The sequence below is a fragment of the Eschrichtius robustus genome, chromosome 19 (assembly GCF_028021215.1).
Source record: "Eschrichtius robustus isolate mEscRob2 chromosome 19, mEscRob2.pri, whole genome shotgun sequence".
Classification (NCBI taxonomy): Eukaryota; Metazoa; Chordata; class Mammalia; order Artiodactyla; family Eschrichtiidae; genus Eschrichtius; species Eschrichtius robustus.
The window spans coordinates 66614760-66627764 of record NC_090842.1 but is presented as its reverse complement, the minus strand read 5'-3'; the positions used below and the strand labels follow the sequence as shown (position 1 = coordinate 66627764).

The 13005-nt window shown below is 44.2% G+C and overlaps 1 protein-coding gene across 1 annotated transcript; it reads right to left on the bottom strand.

Moving 5' to 3' along the window:
• Window positions 1-1409: 1409 nt before the first annotated feature.
• On the bottom strand, window positions 1410-11908 carry FCAR (Fc alpha receptor). Its single transcript, XM_068527187.1, has 5 exons — window positions 11875-11908; window positions 11238-11273; window positions 6845-7129; window positions 4360-4647; window positions 1410-1639 (listed from the first exon to the last, which is right to left on the bottom strand). Exons 1-5 carry the CDS (start codon window positions 11906-11908, stop codon window positions 1410-1412), a joined length of 873 nt encoding a protein of 290 aa, XP_068383288.1.
• Between the last annotated feature and the right edge of the window lie 1097 nt (window positions 11909-13005).

Below are 13005 nucleotides of genomic sequence, written 5' to 3'. Positions count from 1 at the left end.
GTCTATTTTGATTGGCTGTCTCTCACCGGTGTGGTTACTGGAGTGAACCTGTTTCTGATTGGCTGACATTTAGAAGCAGGGAGCTGTCTGATTGGTGGAATGGTCAACGTGAGTGGTCATTGACGATGGGTTATAAACCCATTCTAGTGGCTACTTGTCATCGTGGCTACAGAAAAGTCAATCATTTTCCTAGGAGTGCAGGACCCTTTTATTCTCAGAACCCCTTTTCCAAACGAGGCCCTACCATAGACAAAACCACGTATGTGAAGCTAATCTTTTCCCTCTCTTGGAAACAAACTGCATTGCATTTCTCTGGTCGATTTGGATCTGATATAAAGACTCTCATTAGTCCTCCTCTGCAACTGTGGCACTTCCCTGTTGTTTATTTGGCTCAGTCACTAACATTTCCTTGTTTATCTGGCTCAGTCACTAACTTATTTATTCATGATCTCAATAAATATATCCAATACTTCATGTTTTCTAGACCTCATGATGCATACTACAGAAAGATGAATCGATAGACTAAGTAGCTTAAAGTGCTGAGATGATCCAAAGGAGATGCTTGTTCGGCTGCTTTCACAAGTCTGTTTACTTTGCGTTGGAGGCATGAGACATTTTGAAGTGGGATAGTTTCATAAGAACAGGAGAGTCTTCTTAAGAGTCGGAAAAGCATGTGTTAACACACAAATGTAACTGTAGGGAAAGCTAGAAGCACAGTTATGTCGTGGAATATATGCTATGTTGAGTGGACAGTATTCATAATTAATTATTAGCATTCATAATTAATGGAATTCTAGGTGTTAAGGTCTTCTATCAGGAGGATGTAACGGTATTTGGTTTTGCTGATAAGTTCAAGACAAAATGAATGTATGAGCCAGAACTTCTGTGGAGGAGGGGTGCAAAACAGTCAGCAAGGAGAATTGAGAATGCTTTGCATTATTTTTTTTATCACAGGAAGAGTTAAGCAAAGATTATACTGATAATTTTTTTGAAAAATATTTATTTGGTCGCACCAGGTCTTAGTTGCAGCAGGTGCGCTCCTTACTTGCAGCTTGCTGGCTCCTTAGTTGCACCACGTGGGGTCCTTAGTTGTGGCAGGCGGGCTCCTTAGCTGTGGCATGCAAACTCTTAGTTGCGGGATGCATGTGGGATCTAGTTCCCTGACCAGGGATTGAACCTGGGCCCCCTGCATCGGGAGCGTGGAGTCTTATCCACTACACCACCAGCGAAGTCCCTATACTGAGAATTTTATTACCAAAGTCTAGCAGGGTGGGCTGCAAATATATCAGATTCATATAAGAAAATACCATTTGATTGATTTGTAAAGGGATCCAAGCTTGTTAGTACCTCGTTCTCCCTTGTGTTCTCCACGTAGCTTTCCAGGACTCCACAAGTGCTGGCTCTTGTATTCAGTGCCTGGTGTCTACCTGGTGACCCTTTGGAGTTAGTCCAAAGGTCCATTCTGTCTGAGTTTTCTGTCTACTGCAGCTCAGTTCACGCAAATCTTGCTGGTCTTCCTCATGTGGAACCTGATGGCCAAGCCAATTTTCAGCCAGAATGGCCAAGAGAGCCACCAGGGGCAGCCCTGCCATGCCCATTCGAATCAAGTTCTCCGTCGTGTTATCTTGGTTTGTGGTATCTAGAGACATAATTAGAAGAGATGAACGATCATTGGTCACGTTGCCTTCCGTCCCATCCCAAGAGCCCTGGAAAGGGAGCTCATTTCCCTATTTGTGGTCTCACTGGGACCCCCTCCTCCACACGTGCATGCATTCATGAGCACCGTACTTCATATTAAACGTAGGTCCAAGGGTGTGGTTCCCTGGGGAGTCGTGTAAAAGGGGGAGGAGGTGAGTATGGGCATGCTGTGTTTGCTTTTCATTCCCTCCTCACGTGGCAGTGTCACTGACTGTCTAATCATATCCCTGCAACATCTTCATGGATCCAGAGCCTGAAAGTCTCTCCTCTATGTCATCTTCACCCCACATAACAATGTATGTTCCTTTCTCATACATGACAAAGGGTACAGGATGGCTGGTATCTGGGAAGCAAGTAGGAGAAACATTTCAGATAAGCTTAGGGAAAATTTGGGACTTCCCTGGCCATCCAGGGGGTAAGACTCTGTGCTTCCACTGTAGGGGACACGGGTTCGATCCCTGCTCAGGGAACCAGGATCCCGCATGCCATGCCGCCGAAGAAACAAAAAACGAAAAACAAAAACAAAACAAAACAAAAAAACAGAACGCAAAAACTTAGGGAAAATTTATCTCCACTATTGTGTGACCTTTCACTAGACATTTCTTTTCACTGAAACTTTAAAAAGATTTCTCCATTTGCTTTATGGACTTCATGGGCCTCTATTCCTCTCAAGGATGTAATAAAATACTGTGAAATTACAATGCTCAGAAATCCTAGTAACTCTCTCCTGTTAAAATACAGAAATCAATTCCAAGTGGATTTGGAATTCCTAATTGCAAAGTGCAAAATGTTTCAAGTTTGGGAAGATAATACAGAAGAGGACCACCTTGATGTCGGATAGGAGGTGATTTCTAAAACAAGATACATTGATTATCTACTCTAAAGGAAAAGGCTAATAAATTCACCCCTCCTCCACTGTTGCCCAATTGTCCCTGCAACATTCATTGAAAAGACCATTCTGTCTGTATGATCTTACAGTGCCATGGCTATCATATTTGCTTAGCTTGTAGAATGACTGGACAAGGTACATAAGAGAGACAAATGTGGTCATCCCACTCAGCAATCAGCAGCTGCATTACTCTGCTATAACTCTTTGTTTTCTCCCTCTGAGCAGAGTGATGCGTGCAAACAATATAAAAATGAAATTTTTTTTTTTTTTTTTTTTTTTGACCATGCCGCATGGCTTGCAGGATCTTAGTTACCCAGTCAGGGATGGAACCTGGACCCATGGCAGTGAAAGCCCCGAGTCTTAACCACTGGACCACTAGTGAATTCCCAAAAATGAAGCTCTTGATAGAGGCTTTTTTTTTTTTTTGGCTGCACAGCACGGCTTGTGGGATCTGGTTTCCCGACTAGGGATGGAACCCGTGCCCTCTGCAGTGGAAGCACCGAGTCTTAACCACTGGACCACCAGGGAAGTCCCTTGATAGAATTTTTTTAGAGTCCTCCTCAGTCACCCACTCCGAGTGGATTCTAGTATTATAGGTTAGTTTCAGGATTCTCAGCTGCAACTAAGCATATGAAAAAGGAAGTGGATTCGTCAAAGGTTGTGTCTGGCATCGCCTATCTCAACAACACCTCTTAATGTGACTCCAAACGTTGGCCTCTCCTTTCTCAACAGGCCTGTGTTTTCAAAGGACACTGGAGAACTCAAGGAGAGGATGTGAAAGTCAAATGTAATGTGGGTGAGAAGTGCTTCTTCTCTCTCTCTCATTTTTTAAAATATTTATTTTATCTTGGAGTACAGTCGATTAATAATGTTGTGTTAGTTTCAGGTGTACAGCAAAGAGATTCAATTATACATATACATGTATCTATTCTTTTTCAAATTCTTTTCCCATTTAGGTTGTTACATAGTATTGAGCAGAGTTCTCTGTGCTGTACAGTAGGTCCTTGTTGGTTATTCATTTTAAATATAGCAGTGTGTACCTGTCAATCCCAAACTCCCTAACTATCCCCCCACCCCACCCTTCCCCCCTGGTAACCATAAGTTCGTTCTCTAAGTCTGTGAGTCTGTTTCTGTTTCGTAAATAAGTTCATTTGTGTCATTTTTTTTAAAAAAAGATCCCGCATATAAGCGATATCATACGATATTTCTCTTTCTCTGTCTGACTTACTTCACTCAGTATGACAATCTCTAGGTCCATCCATGTTGCTGCAAATAACATTATTTCATTCTTTTTTATGGCTGAGTAATATTCCATTGTATATATATACCACATCTTCTGCTGGAGAGGTTGTGGAGAGAAGGGAACCCTCCTACACTGTTGGTGGGAATGTAAATTGGTGCAGCCACTGTGGAGAACAGTATGGAGGTTCCTTAAAAAACTAAAAATAGAGCTACCATATGATCCTTCAATCCCACTCCTGGACATATATCTGGAGAAAGACATGGTCCGAAAGGATACATGCACCCACCCCGGTGTTCATTGCAGTGCTTTTACAATAGCCAAGACATGGAAGCGACCTAAATGTCCATCCACAGAAGAATGGATAGAGAAGTGCTTCTTCTCTCTTCGTGGTCCTCTGAGTAGTGACTCTCTGCTGCCCCAGTGTTCTTTCTCAGTGCATCTCTTTGTATTCCTGCCTGATGCCAAGGCCCTGGATAGCCAGCCAGAGCCCTGAGGAGGAGGACATACGTCTGGGCGGGGGTGCACTTACCTGTGACCACAAGCTCCAGGGCGTCACTGGGGGCTGACCATACATAAGGGCTGCCACTGTACCAACTGTAACATGTGTAGATCCCTGAGAAGCTGAGGTTCACAGGACCCAGAATGAAGTCACCCCAGCGTCCCCCATTTTGGTGCTGTGACAGAACGGCCCTTCCCTCCTTGCTCAGTGAAAATCCATTGAACGAGATGTGTGCTGAACTGCACCGGAGGGAAACACTCTCTCCTGGCATCACCACAAGGCACCCGTCAGTGGAGAGGGAGGGTTTGTCATACAAGCCTAAAAGAGCAGAGAGTGAGCTGTTAGCAAGATTTTGTGTCATTCCCCTGTATCCCCGCCACTCATGTTGGATCCATGCTAAGAGAAGCGAAGAAGCTGACATTTCCTGCTGCAATGGAATGGGAGGTGGTAACATCCCATTTCACTACTACAGGATCTATACTCTGTCCCCAGTTACTGTAGATAGAGCTGAGCAAACAAGCAGATGAGATGCCATCTTCGAGAGATAGCGAGCTAGTCTCTAAAGCCAGAAGTGCCACACGATTCTGTTCCCAGTTGCAATGTGTGGGTTTCTCCCCACACTGCCGAGCAATTCTGAGACCCCAGCTGGGAATCCCACAAGTCAACTCAATTCTGACCCTCTCCCCTGGCAATAACGGCAGATCCCCCAGGTTTAGGGCTCCAGGTTAAGAGCTCAGTCCTACAAGACCGCCCCCACTTCAGATGCCAATCAGAAATCTAGGTTGTCACCTGTGCTTCTGACTCAATGGCTATAAATCAGAAGTTCCCAGGACCCAGTTCTTGGGTTCAATTTATTTGCTAGGGTGGCTTACAGAACTCAGGAAAGCAGTTTACTTACTAGATATCTGGTTTATTATGAAAGCATGTGTCAGGAACAGCCAGATGGAAGAGATGCATAGGGCTTCATTACACAGGCAAGACTGATTAAGTCATTGGCCATTGGTGATTTATTCAACCTCCAGCCTCTCTGCCCTCCCTGGAGGTCAGGTGAGAGGTGGGTGGGGCTGAAAGTTGCAACTCTCCCATGACTTGGTTAGTTCCCCTGGCAACCAGCCTCCATCCTTAGGTGCTTTCCAAAAGTCACCTCATTAACATAAACTCAGGTGTGGTTGAAAGGGATTTCTTATGAAAATGAAGACACCTTTATTGCTCATCGCTCAGGGAATCCCAAGGGTTTGGGGAGCTCTGTGCCAGGAACGAGGATGAAGACCAAATATATGTTTCTTATTATAAGTCACAATATCACAAGCCATATGTTGGGGAAGAGAGGGAATGGTATCCAGAGAGTTTGAGGAGCTATGGCAGGGGCTGAAGGATATTCTTTTTATTCTTTGTATAAAAAGAATAGGTAGGGGGCTTCCCTGGTGGCACAGTGGTTGAGAATCTGCCTGCCAATGCAGGGGACACGGGTTCGAGCCCTGGTCTGGGAAGATCCCACATGCCGCGGAGCAACTGGGCCCGTGAGCCACAATTACTGAGCCTGCGCGTCTGGAGCCTGTGCTCCGCAACAAGAGAGGCCGCGATAGTGAGAGGCCCGCGCACCGCGATAAAGAGTGGCCCCCGCTTGCCACAACCGGAGAAAGCCCTCGCACAGAAACGAAGACCCAACACAGCCATAAATAAATTAATTAATTAAAAAAAAATGTTTCCTCATTTAAAAAAAAAAAAAAGAATAGGTAGAAGAACCTGGAAATTCAGGGTGCAACCTTCTAGAAACACAGGGTTAGGCCACCCTGAGGACAGAGCTTCAAACTGAGGGCTGGATGCATGCAGCAGGAGTGTAGCTCCCCACTCCTTAGGTATGAGCTGCGTGTAGTGATTTCCTTCCAGATGGAAAGGGAGGGTGGGAGGAAGAGTCATGTTACAGTGGAGAAACCTGACAAACACTGTCTCAGCCAGGCATGTGAGCTCAACATCAACAGCCATATTCATTGGTATAGTACGTACGCTTACTGTGATATGATTAAAAATGGCACTGGGCCTTGGTGGTCTTCACCGTGATCCATAGCCCCTGTCTTATCATGAGTAAAACATCAGACAACTTCCGATAGTGGGGCATCCTGCAAAATACCAGAGCAGCACCCCTCAAAACTGTCGAGGTCATCGAAGGCAAGGAAAGTCTGAGAAACTTCCACAGCCAAGAGGAAACTAAAGAGACATGACAACTAAATGCACTGTGGGATGGGATCCCAGAATAGAAGAAGGATGTTGGGTAGACACTAAGGAAATCTCAATGAACTTTGGCTCATTATAATGTATCAATATTGGTTCATTAATGGTAAGGGGTGTATCATACTAAAGGAAAATATTCGCAACTGGGTGCTGGGTATATGGGAACTCTCTGTTGTATCTCCTCCATTTCCCTGGAAATCTGAAACTGTTCTAAAAATAGCATCTCTGAAAAAATAAGAAAGGAAAAAGACCTGAGGATCAGAGACCGTGGACGTGGCCTCACCTGTCACCACCAGCTCCAGGGCTTCACTGTGCACTGACCAGCGGTGCTGTTTCATGTATCGGCACTGATAACGTCCTGCAGTATTTGTATCCATGTGTTTAATGACAAACTCAGCTGTCTTCTGAAATCCCAATTTCTTGTCCACCACTTTGTATGTGGAGTTTCCCAGGATCTCCAGTTGGTACAGGTAAGACTCAGGAGTTCCCCCGCACAGGATCTTCACAGACTCATTCCAGGGAATCAGAGAACCGGGCGTGGCAGATATGGTAGGACTGGAAAGATTCCCTAGAAGAAAATAGAGCCCAGACTCAGGTGGCCTGCCATGGAGAAACCGTACTTCTTTCTTTCACTATGGGGGAAACAAATAAATTAAGGTGTGATGGACTTATATTTCCTGCCTTTAAAATATTTTTTTAGTATTTTCTAATTGTGGTAAAATAAAATGTGTTACATAAACATAAAATTTACTATTTAAACCATTTTTTTGGCAAGGGAGGGGGAAGCTGGGGCGAAGTGAGACTAGCATCGACACATATACACCACCAAATGTAAAATAGATAGCTAGTGGGAAGCAGCAGTAAACCAATTTTAAGTGCACAGCTCAGTGGCATTAATTACACACACTCACCATATCGTGCAACCATCACGACCATCTATTTTCAGGACATTTTCATGATTTCAAACAAAAACCCTGTAACCATTAAGCAGCAACTCTCCACTCTCTCTTTCCTTAGGCCCTGGTCACTTCTAATTGACCTTCTGTCTCTATGAATTTCCCCATCCTACGTACCTTGTGTCAGTGGAATAACACAATATTTGTCTTTCTGTGTCTGGCATATTTTACTTCGTGTAGTGTCATCAAGATCCATCCATGTTGTAGCCCATGTCAGAATATCTTTCCTTTTTATGACTGAATAATATTCCACTGTTTGTATAGACCACATTTTATTTATACATTCATGTCAATGGCTATTTGGGTTGCTTCCACCTTCTGGCTACTGTGAATGATGTTGCTATGAACATGGGTGTGTAAATATCTTGCTAGAATCCCTGCTTTCAATTTCTTTTGTTATATATATGCAAGTGGAATTGCTGGATTGGATATTTAGTTTTTAAGAACTGAAGGATTTTTTTGAGGAACTGAATTCCTTCCTTTTTATATATATTTTTTATTCAGGTGAAATTTACATAATGTAAAATTAACCACTTTTAACATATGCAATTCAGTGGCGTTTAGTACATTCACAGCGTCGTGCAATCATCACCTCTGTCTAGTTCCATTTTCATTGCCCCGCAAAGGAGACCCCATACACATTAATCCTACCCTCTCTGCAGCCCCTAGCAACCGCTAGTCTGCCAGCAGTTTGCTTGGTGTTTGGTCGCCGTGGTAATCCTTATGAACATGCAGTTCTGTGCTTCACTCTAACGTGAGGGTGCTGAAGCTTGGAGAAACCGTGCCCATTGCTCAAGACCACAAACTGAAGAGTGGTGCAATCTGGTTTGGAAACTAGGACTATCTCACTCCAGCTTCTCTGCTCTTTCCTCTGCAGATGGGGGAGAGCTCTGTCTCCTGCAGCAGTTAGAGAATGCAGTGTGGGGGACAGCCAACAAATGTCTGACGGATATGACGATTAGTTCTGTGAGAGAGGGCAAGAAGGCTGGGACTTGGAAACTCCCGCTCCGGGAGTGGCATTTAGGATGGAACGGGATTTGGAAATGTTTTGGGGGACCCGAAGGTGCTGGTTAGCTTCTTGGCACCAATGCATTCATACGGAGTGGCTTTAAGCGAGTGATTTTGCATGTTGAAGACTTCTGTCCTTGGCTTTAACCCCTATACAGAAACTAGCAAACAGGGGGAGGGACGCTCAGAATCTGCTGGTTCCCTTTGTCAAGGTGTATCCTCTATTTTAGACCTGATAGTGATGTGCTCAACTGCAGCTCTGTGAAGGGGGAAACAAGGGAGCTTGCCGTCCTCAGCAGGATTGTTGTGAAGCAAGACGAGCCCTGCAGGACTTCCTTAGTTCAGTATCGTTCACTCACCAATACCTCCATGTATTTATTATTCGGAGATAAACAGAGAGATACCTCCATTAACTCAGCACATTGTTTATCTACTATCATGGCTTAAACCGGTGGTGCTCAACAGGAGACAGACAGTTTTCCCTTCCAGGGGACAATCTGTCAATATCTGGAGACATCTTTGGCTGTCACAGTTGTGGTGGAAGATACTACTGGCATGTAGCGGGTAGAGGCCAAGGATGGTGCTTAATATTCTATACTTCACAGGACTGCCCCTAAAACAGGATTATCCAGTCTCAAATGTCAATAGTACTGAGGTTGAGAAATGCTGACCTAAACAGACCCCTACCTTTAAGAATGATGGTGTAGAAAAAAGTCAGATATTAATTTAAAAAATACACAAGGATGCAATTGTAGGTCATGATATATGGTTTGCAGTTCTTAAGGTGTAGAACTTGGAGATCTGATAACAGACTTGAGGGTTCAGCTGCTATGTGAGGATGAGTAAGAATTGCCCAGGCAGGGACTTCCCTGGTGGCGCAGTAGGTAAGACTCCGCGCTCCCAATGCAGGGGGCCCAGGTTCGATCCCTGGTCGGGGAACTAGATCCTGCATGCATGCTGCAACTAAGAAGCCCACATGCCACAACTAAGAAGTCAGAATGCTGCAACTAAGACCTGGTGCAGCCTAAATTAAAAAAAAAAAAAAAGAATTGCCTAGGCAACGTGGATAGGAGGCTTTGGAGCATTGCAGATAGATAGAAGGACAATGGGAGACATCTCCGAGTTAATAAGGTGCAATGAGTGAAGGAGAAGCTAGATTAAGGTCAGCACGGGTGAGGAGCAGAGAGAGTCAGAGGGAGAGTGGAAGGTGAGCTGGACAGGTGGTCACAAGCCAGGTGGGCAGAGCTTGAGAGACCTGGGCAAGTGGGTAGGTTTATCTGAAGATTGACTACTGAGGACCTGTAAGAGGGAGGTAAATATATTCGTATTTTAAAGACACAAATAATCCAGGCTACAGTCTTTAGAAGGAACTGGAAGAAAGAAGACATGGATGGACAAGGGGTTACACCCCTTAGGAGGACAAGGTAGTTGGGGTGACAGAATATACAGTAGCAATTTAGTACTGCTTAGTGCTTGGTACTGTAGTAGTACAGAGGAATATGCAAATTCTGCAGGAGGGTTGGACTAAGGCAGTGTCCCTTTATTTGTTATTTTTATTTTGTAGCCCAAAGTCACATTTTTGTGTATAATTTAAGCATCCATTGTAGATAGAACTTTGCTTACTCATTGTGGAAGATAGGAGAGTAAATAAAATAAGTACGTCTTCTCAGAAAACCTTATGTTGTATCATTAATTAGCGTTAAAAAGTAATGAATCAGGACTTCCCTGGTGGCGCAGTGGTTAGGAATCCGCCTGTCAATGCAGGGGACATGGGTTTGAGCCCTGGTCCGGGAAGATCCCACATGCCGCGGAGCAACAAAGCCCGTGCGCCACAACTACTGAGCCTGGGCTCTAGAGCTCGCGAGCCACAACTACTGAGCTCACGTGCCACAACTACTGAAGCCCAGGCGCCTAGAGCCCGTGCTGCACAACAGGAGAAGCCACGGCAATGAGAAGCCCGCGCACCGCGATGAAGAGTAGCCCCCGCTCACCACAACTAGAGAAAGCCCGCGCGCAGCAACAAAGACCCAACTCAGCCAAAAAAAAAAAAAAAGTAATGAATCAAGGAAAGTGGAGACTGGGTGGGGCCTTCATATAGAGTCCAAATACCTTTTTTTTCCCCCCATGATCACCTTCATCCTCATCATCACAGGTAACACACTTACCAAATACACAACTTACTTTATTTACATGGTTTATCTCGATTAAGCCTCACAATGATCCAATGAAATAGATTCCATTATTATTTTTATTTCTCTTCTATAGATAAAGAAATTGGTTCTGAGAGTTGAAGCTACTTGCATAAAGTTCTCTAAGGCAGTGTCCCTTTAAATGAAGCAAAGTGGATAGAACTGGGGAGAGTTAGGTTGTGAAAGCAAGTACATTTGATATAGGGAGGCTGTTGGACAATGGAAGATGGTTCCTGACTTTCTCATCCGTGCAGTCGTGAACATTCAGTAAGATGCACACCTCTGATGGACAGTCAGCCTAACAGAGGCAAAGGCCAAATCCAGGTCTGAACGCGATGAGTTTGAGGGATTCCCAAGATACCAAAGTGAGGTAGAAGTTATGCAAGGGAAGCACAGCGGAGACAGCTGGAGCAAAGAATAAAATTGGAATTCATCTGGGCTCTAGACTATTTCTCCTGCTCTTCTATCCTGGAGCTGCCATGAGGATATAGGGGGGCTGGGGGAGACTTAGGGGAACACTTACCATCTTGTGCCTGAATCTTCTGGCCAAGACAGAGCACTGGAAGAGAGACATTCATGAAAACTCAGTCCGCGAATTTCCAGTCTTTATTATAAATCACCCAACATAATGACATACAGTTGTCATTTTTTAAAAATGATTTTATTTTTTGGCCACACCACGGGGCATGCGGGATCTCATTTCCCTGACCAGGGATCGAACCCACACCCCCTGCAGTGGAAGCGTGGATTCTTAACCACTGGACTGCCAGGGAAGTCCCGCAGGTGACATTTCTTTCTTCTACAGCAGAAATAGTAAACAAGACTCATCTTTTAGTTTTATCCTCCAGATTCCAGCCCTGAGGCTCTCATCTGTAGGAACTCTGGAACCATCATGGGTCTCCAGACAGCATGGCATGGGTTGAATGAACCCCACAAGGTCAACTTTACCACTTGATCATGGAGCCTTACAGGCTAGCATGGAGTTGGGACTTGGGCAGATGCAGTTACAGATACCTGGGCAAAGAGCATCTCTCCACTAAGGAGATAAGAATCTTCTCGGCAGCTCCTAAAATCACTGAGTCTCATGTTAAGAGAGACCTTGACTATTTTGGGATTCCCCCCCATCTTTCCCTCTAACCCACTTGCATTTGAGAACTCACCGAGGCAGAAGAGGGTGATGTCTCTGGGGGCCATGGTCCTGACACAGCCGGCCTCACCCCAGTCAGCCTCTTGTTGGTGCACATCAGCAGATGACAGATTCTCATGAGACAGTAAGAGCCACAGGAAGTATGAGAGCAGAGTTCCTCATCAGAGAATTTCTACATCTATTTCTCCACAGGAATGGTTCCTTCCAAAAGAACTTCATCCTGGGGAGCTCTTGGGTGGTGTCTAAGAGGAGATCAATCTTCCTGTTTATGTTTCAGATGAGAAGTGAGTGTTTTCCTTAACCAATGTCTAATGGGGCTCAAATCCTTCTTTGGACAAGATCCCACATCAAAATGGAAGAGCTTGGGACAGGATATTAGATGGGTGCCATACAGACAGAGAGATTTCTTCATTGATCCATCAGTCAAAAGGCAAGTGGCCTTGGCTGTTATGGACCCACATGTCCTCCCCGGAATTCATGGACCAAGTTTGGGCTCAATCAGGCAGGCAGTGTACTCTTATGCTTGGGATTATCTCCATGCCGGCATGCAGAGGAATTTTTTTTCAGGAGGTATTCACCATCTCTAAAGAAAGAACCTCCTATATCTATATCTGTATCTATATTTAAACCTGTAATCTATAGATAGATGATGGATTGATAGAGAATATAGATTAGATAGATAGGTAGATAGGTAGGTAGGTAGGTAGATAGACAGGTGGACAGACAGATATACAGACAGATAAATTTGGTTACAGATACCTGGCTATCACTAGTTCTTCAAGTATGAGAAGTCAAATATTTCACATCAAACTTTCTACTGGCTGTCTCATTTTCATTGCGAGACATCATTCTTTTTTTCAACTTTATGGAGATATAATTGACATTACATTGTGTAAGTTTAGGTGCACAATATGTTGATTTGATACACTTCGGTGCCGCAAAATGAGGTCCACTGTGGCATTAGCTAATGCCTCCACCACCTCACATAATTGCCATTTCTTTTTTTTTTTTTTTTTTGTGGTTAGATCTACTCTCTCAGCAACTTTTAGGTATAGAATACAGTATCGTTAATTATACTCACCATGCTATACATTGGAGCCTTAGAAATTATTTATCTTTTTTTAAAATAAATAAATTTATTTTA

What these genes read in the sequence shown, in the direction of transcription:
- FCAR (XM_068527187.1), bottom strand. Translation starts at nt 11,908, where the DNA reads ATGGCCCCCAGAGACATCACCCTCTTCTGCCTCG. An exon ending in GAAGATTCAGGCACAAGATG is followed by an intron (nt 7,130 to 11,237) that starts GTAAGTGTTCCC and finishes ATTTTCTTCTAG; the next exon opens with GGAATCTTTCCAGTCCTACC. An exon ending in CCTGGAGCTGGTGGTGACAG is followed by an intron (nt 4,648 to 6,844) that starts GTGAGGCCACGT and finishes CTGCTCTTTTAG; the next exon opens with GCTTGTATGACAAACCCTCC.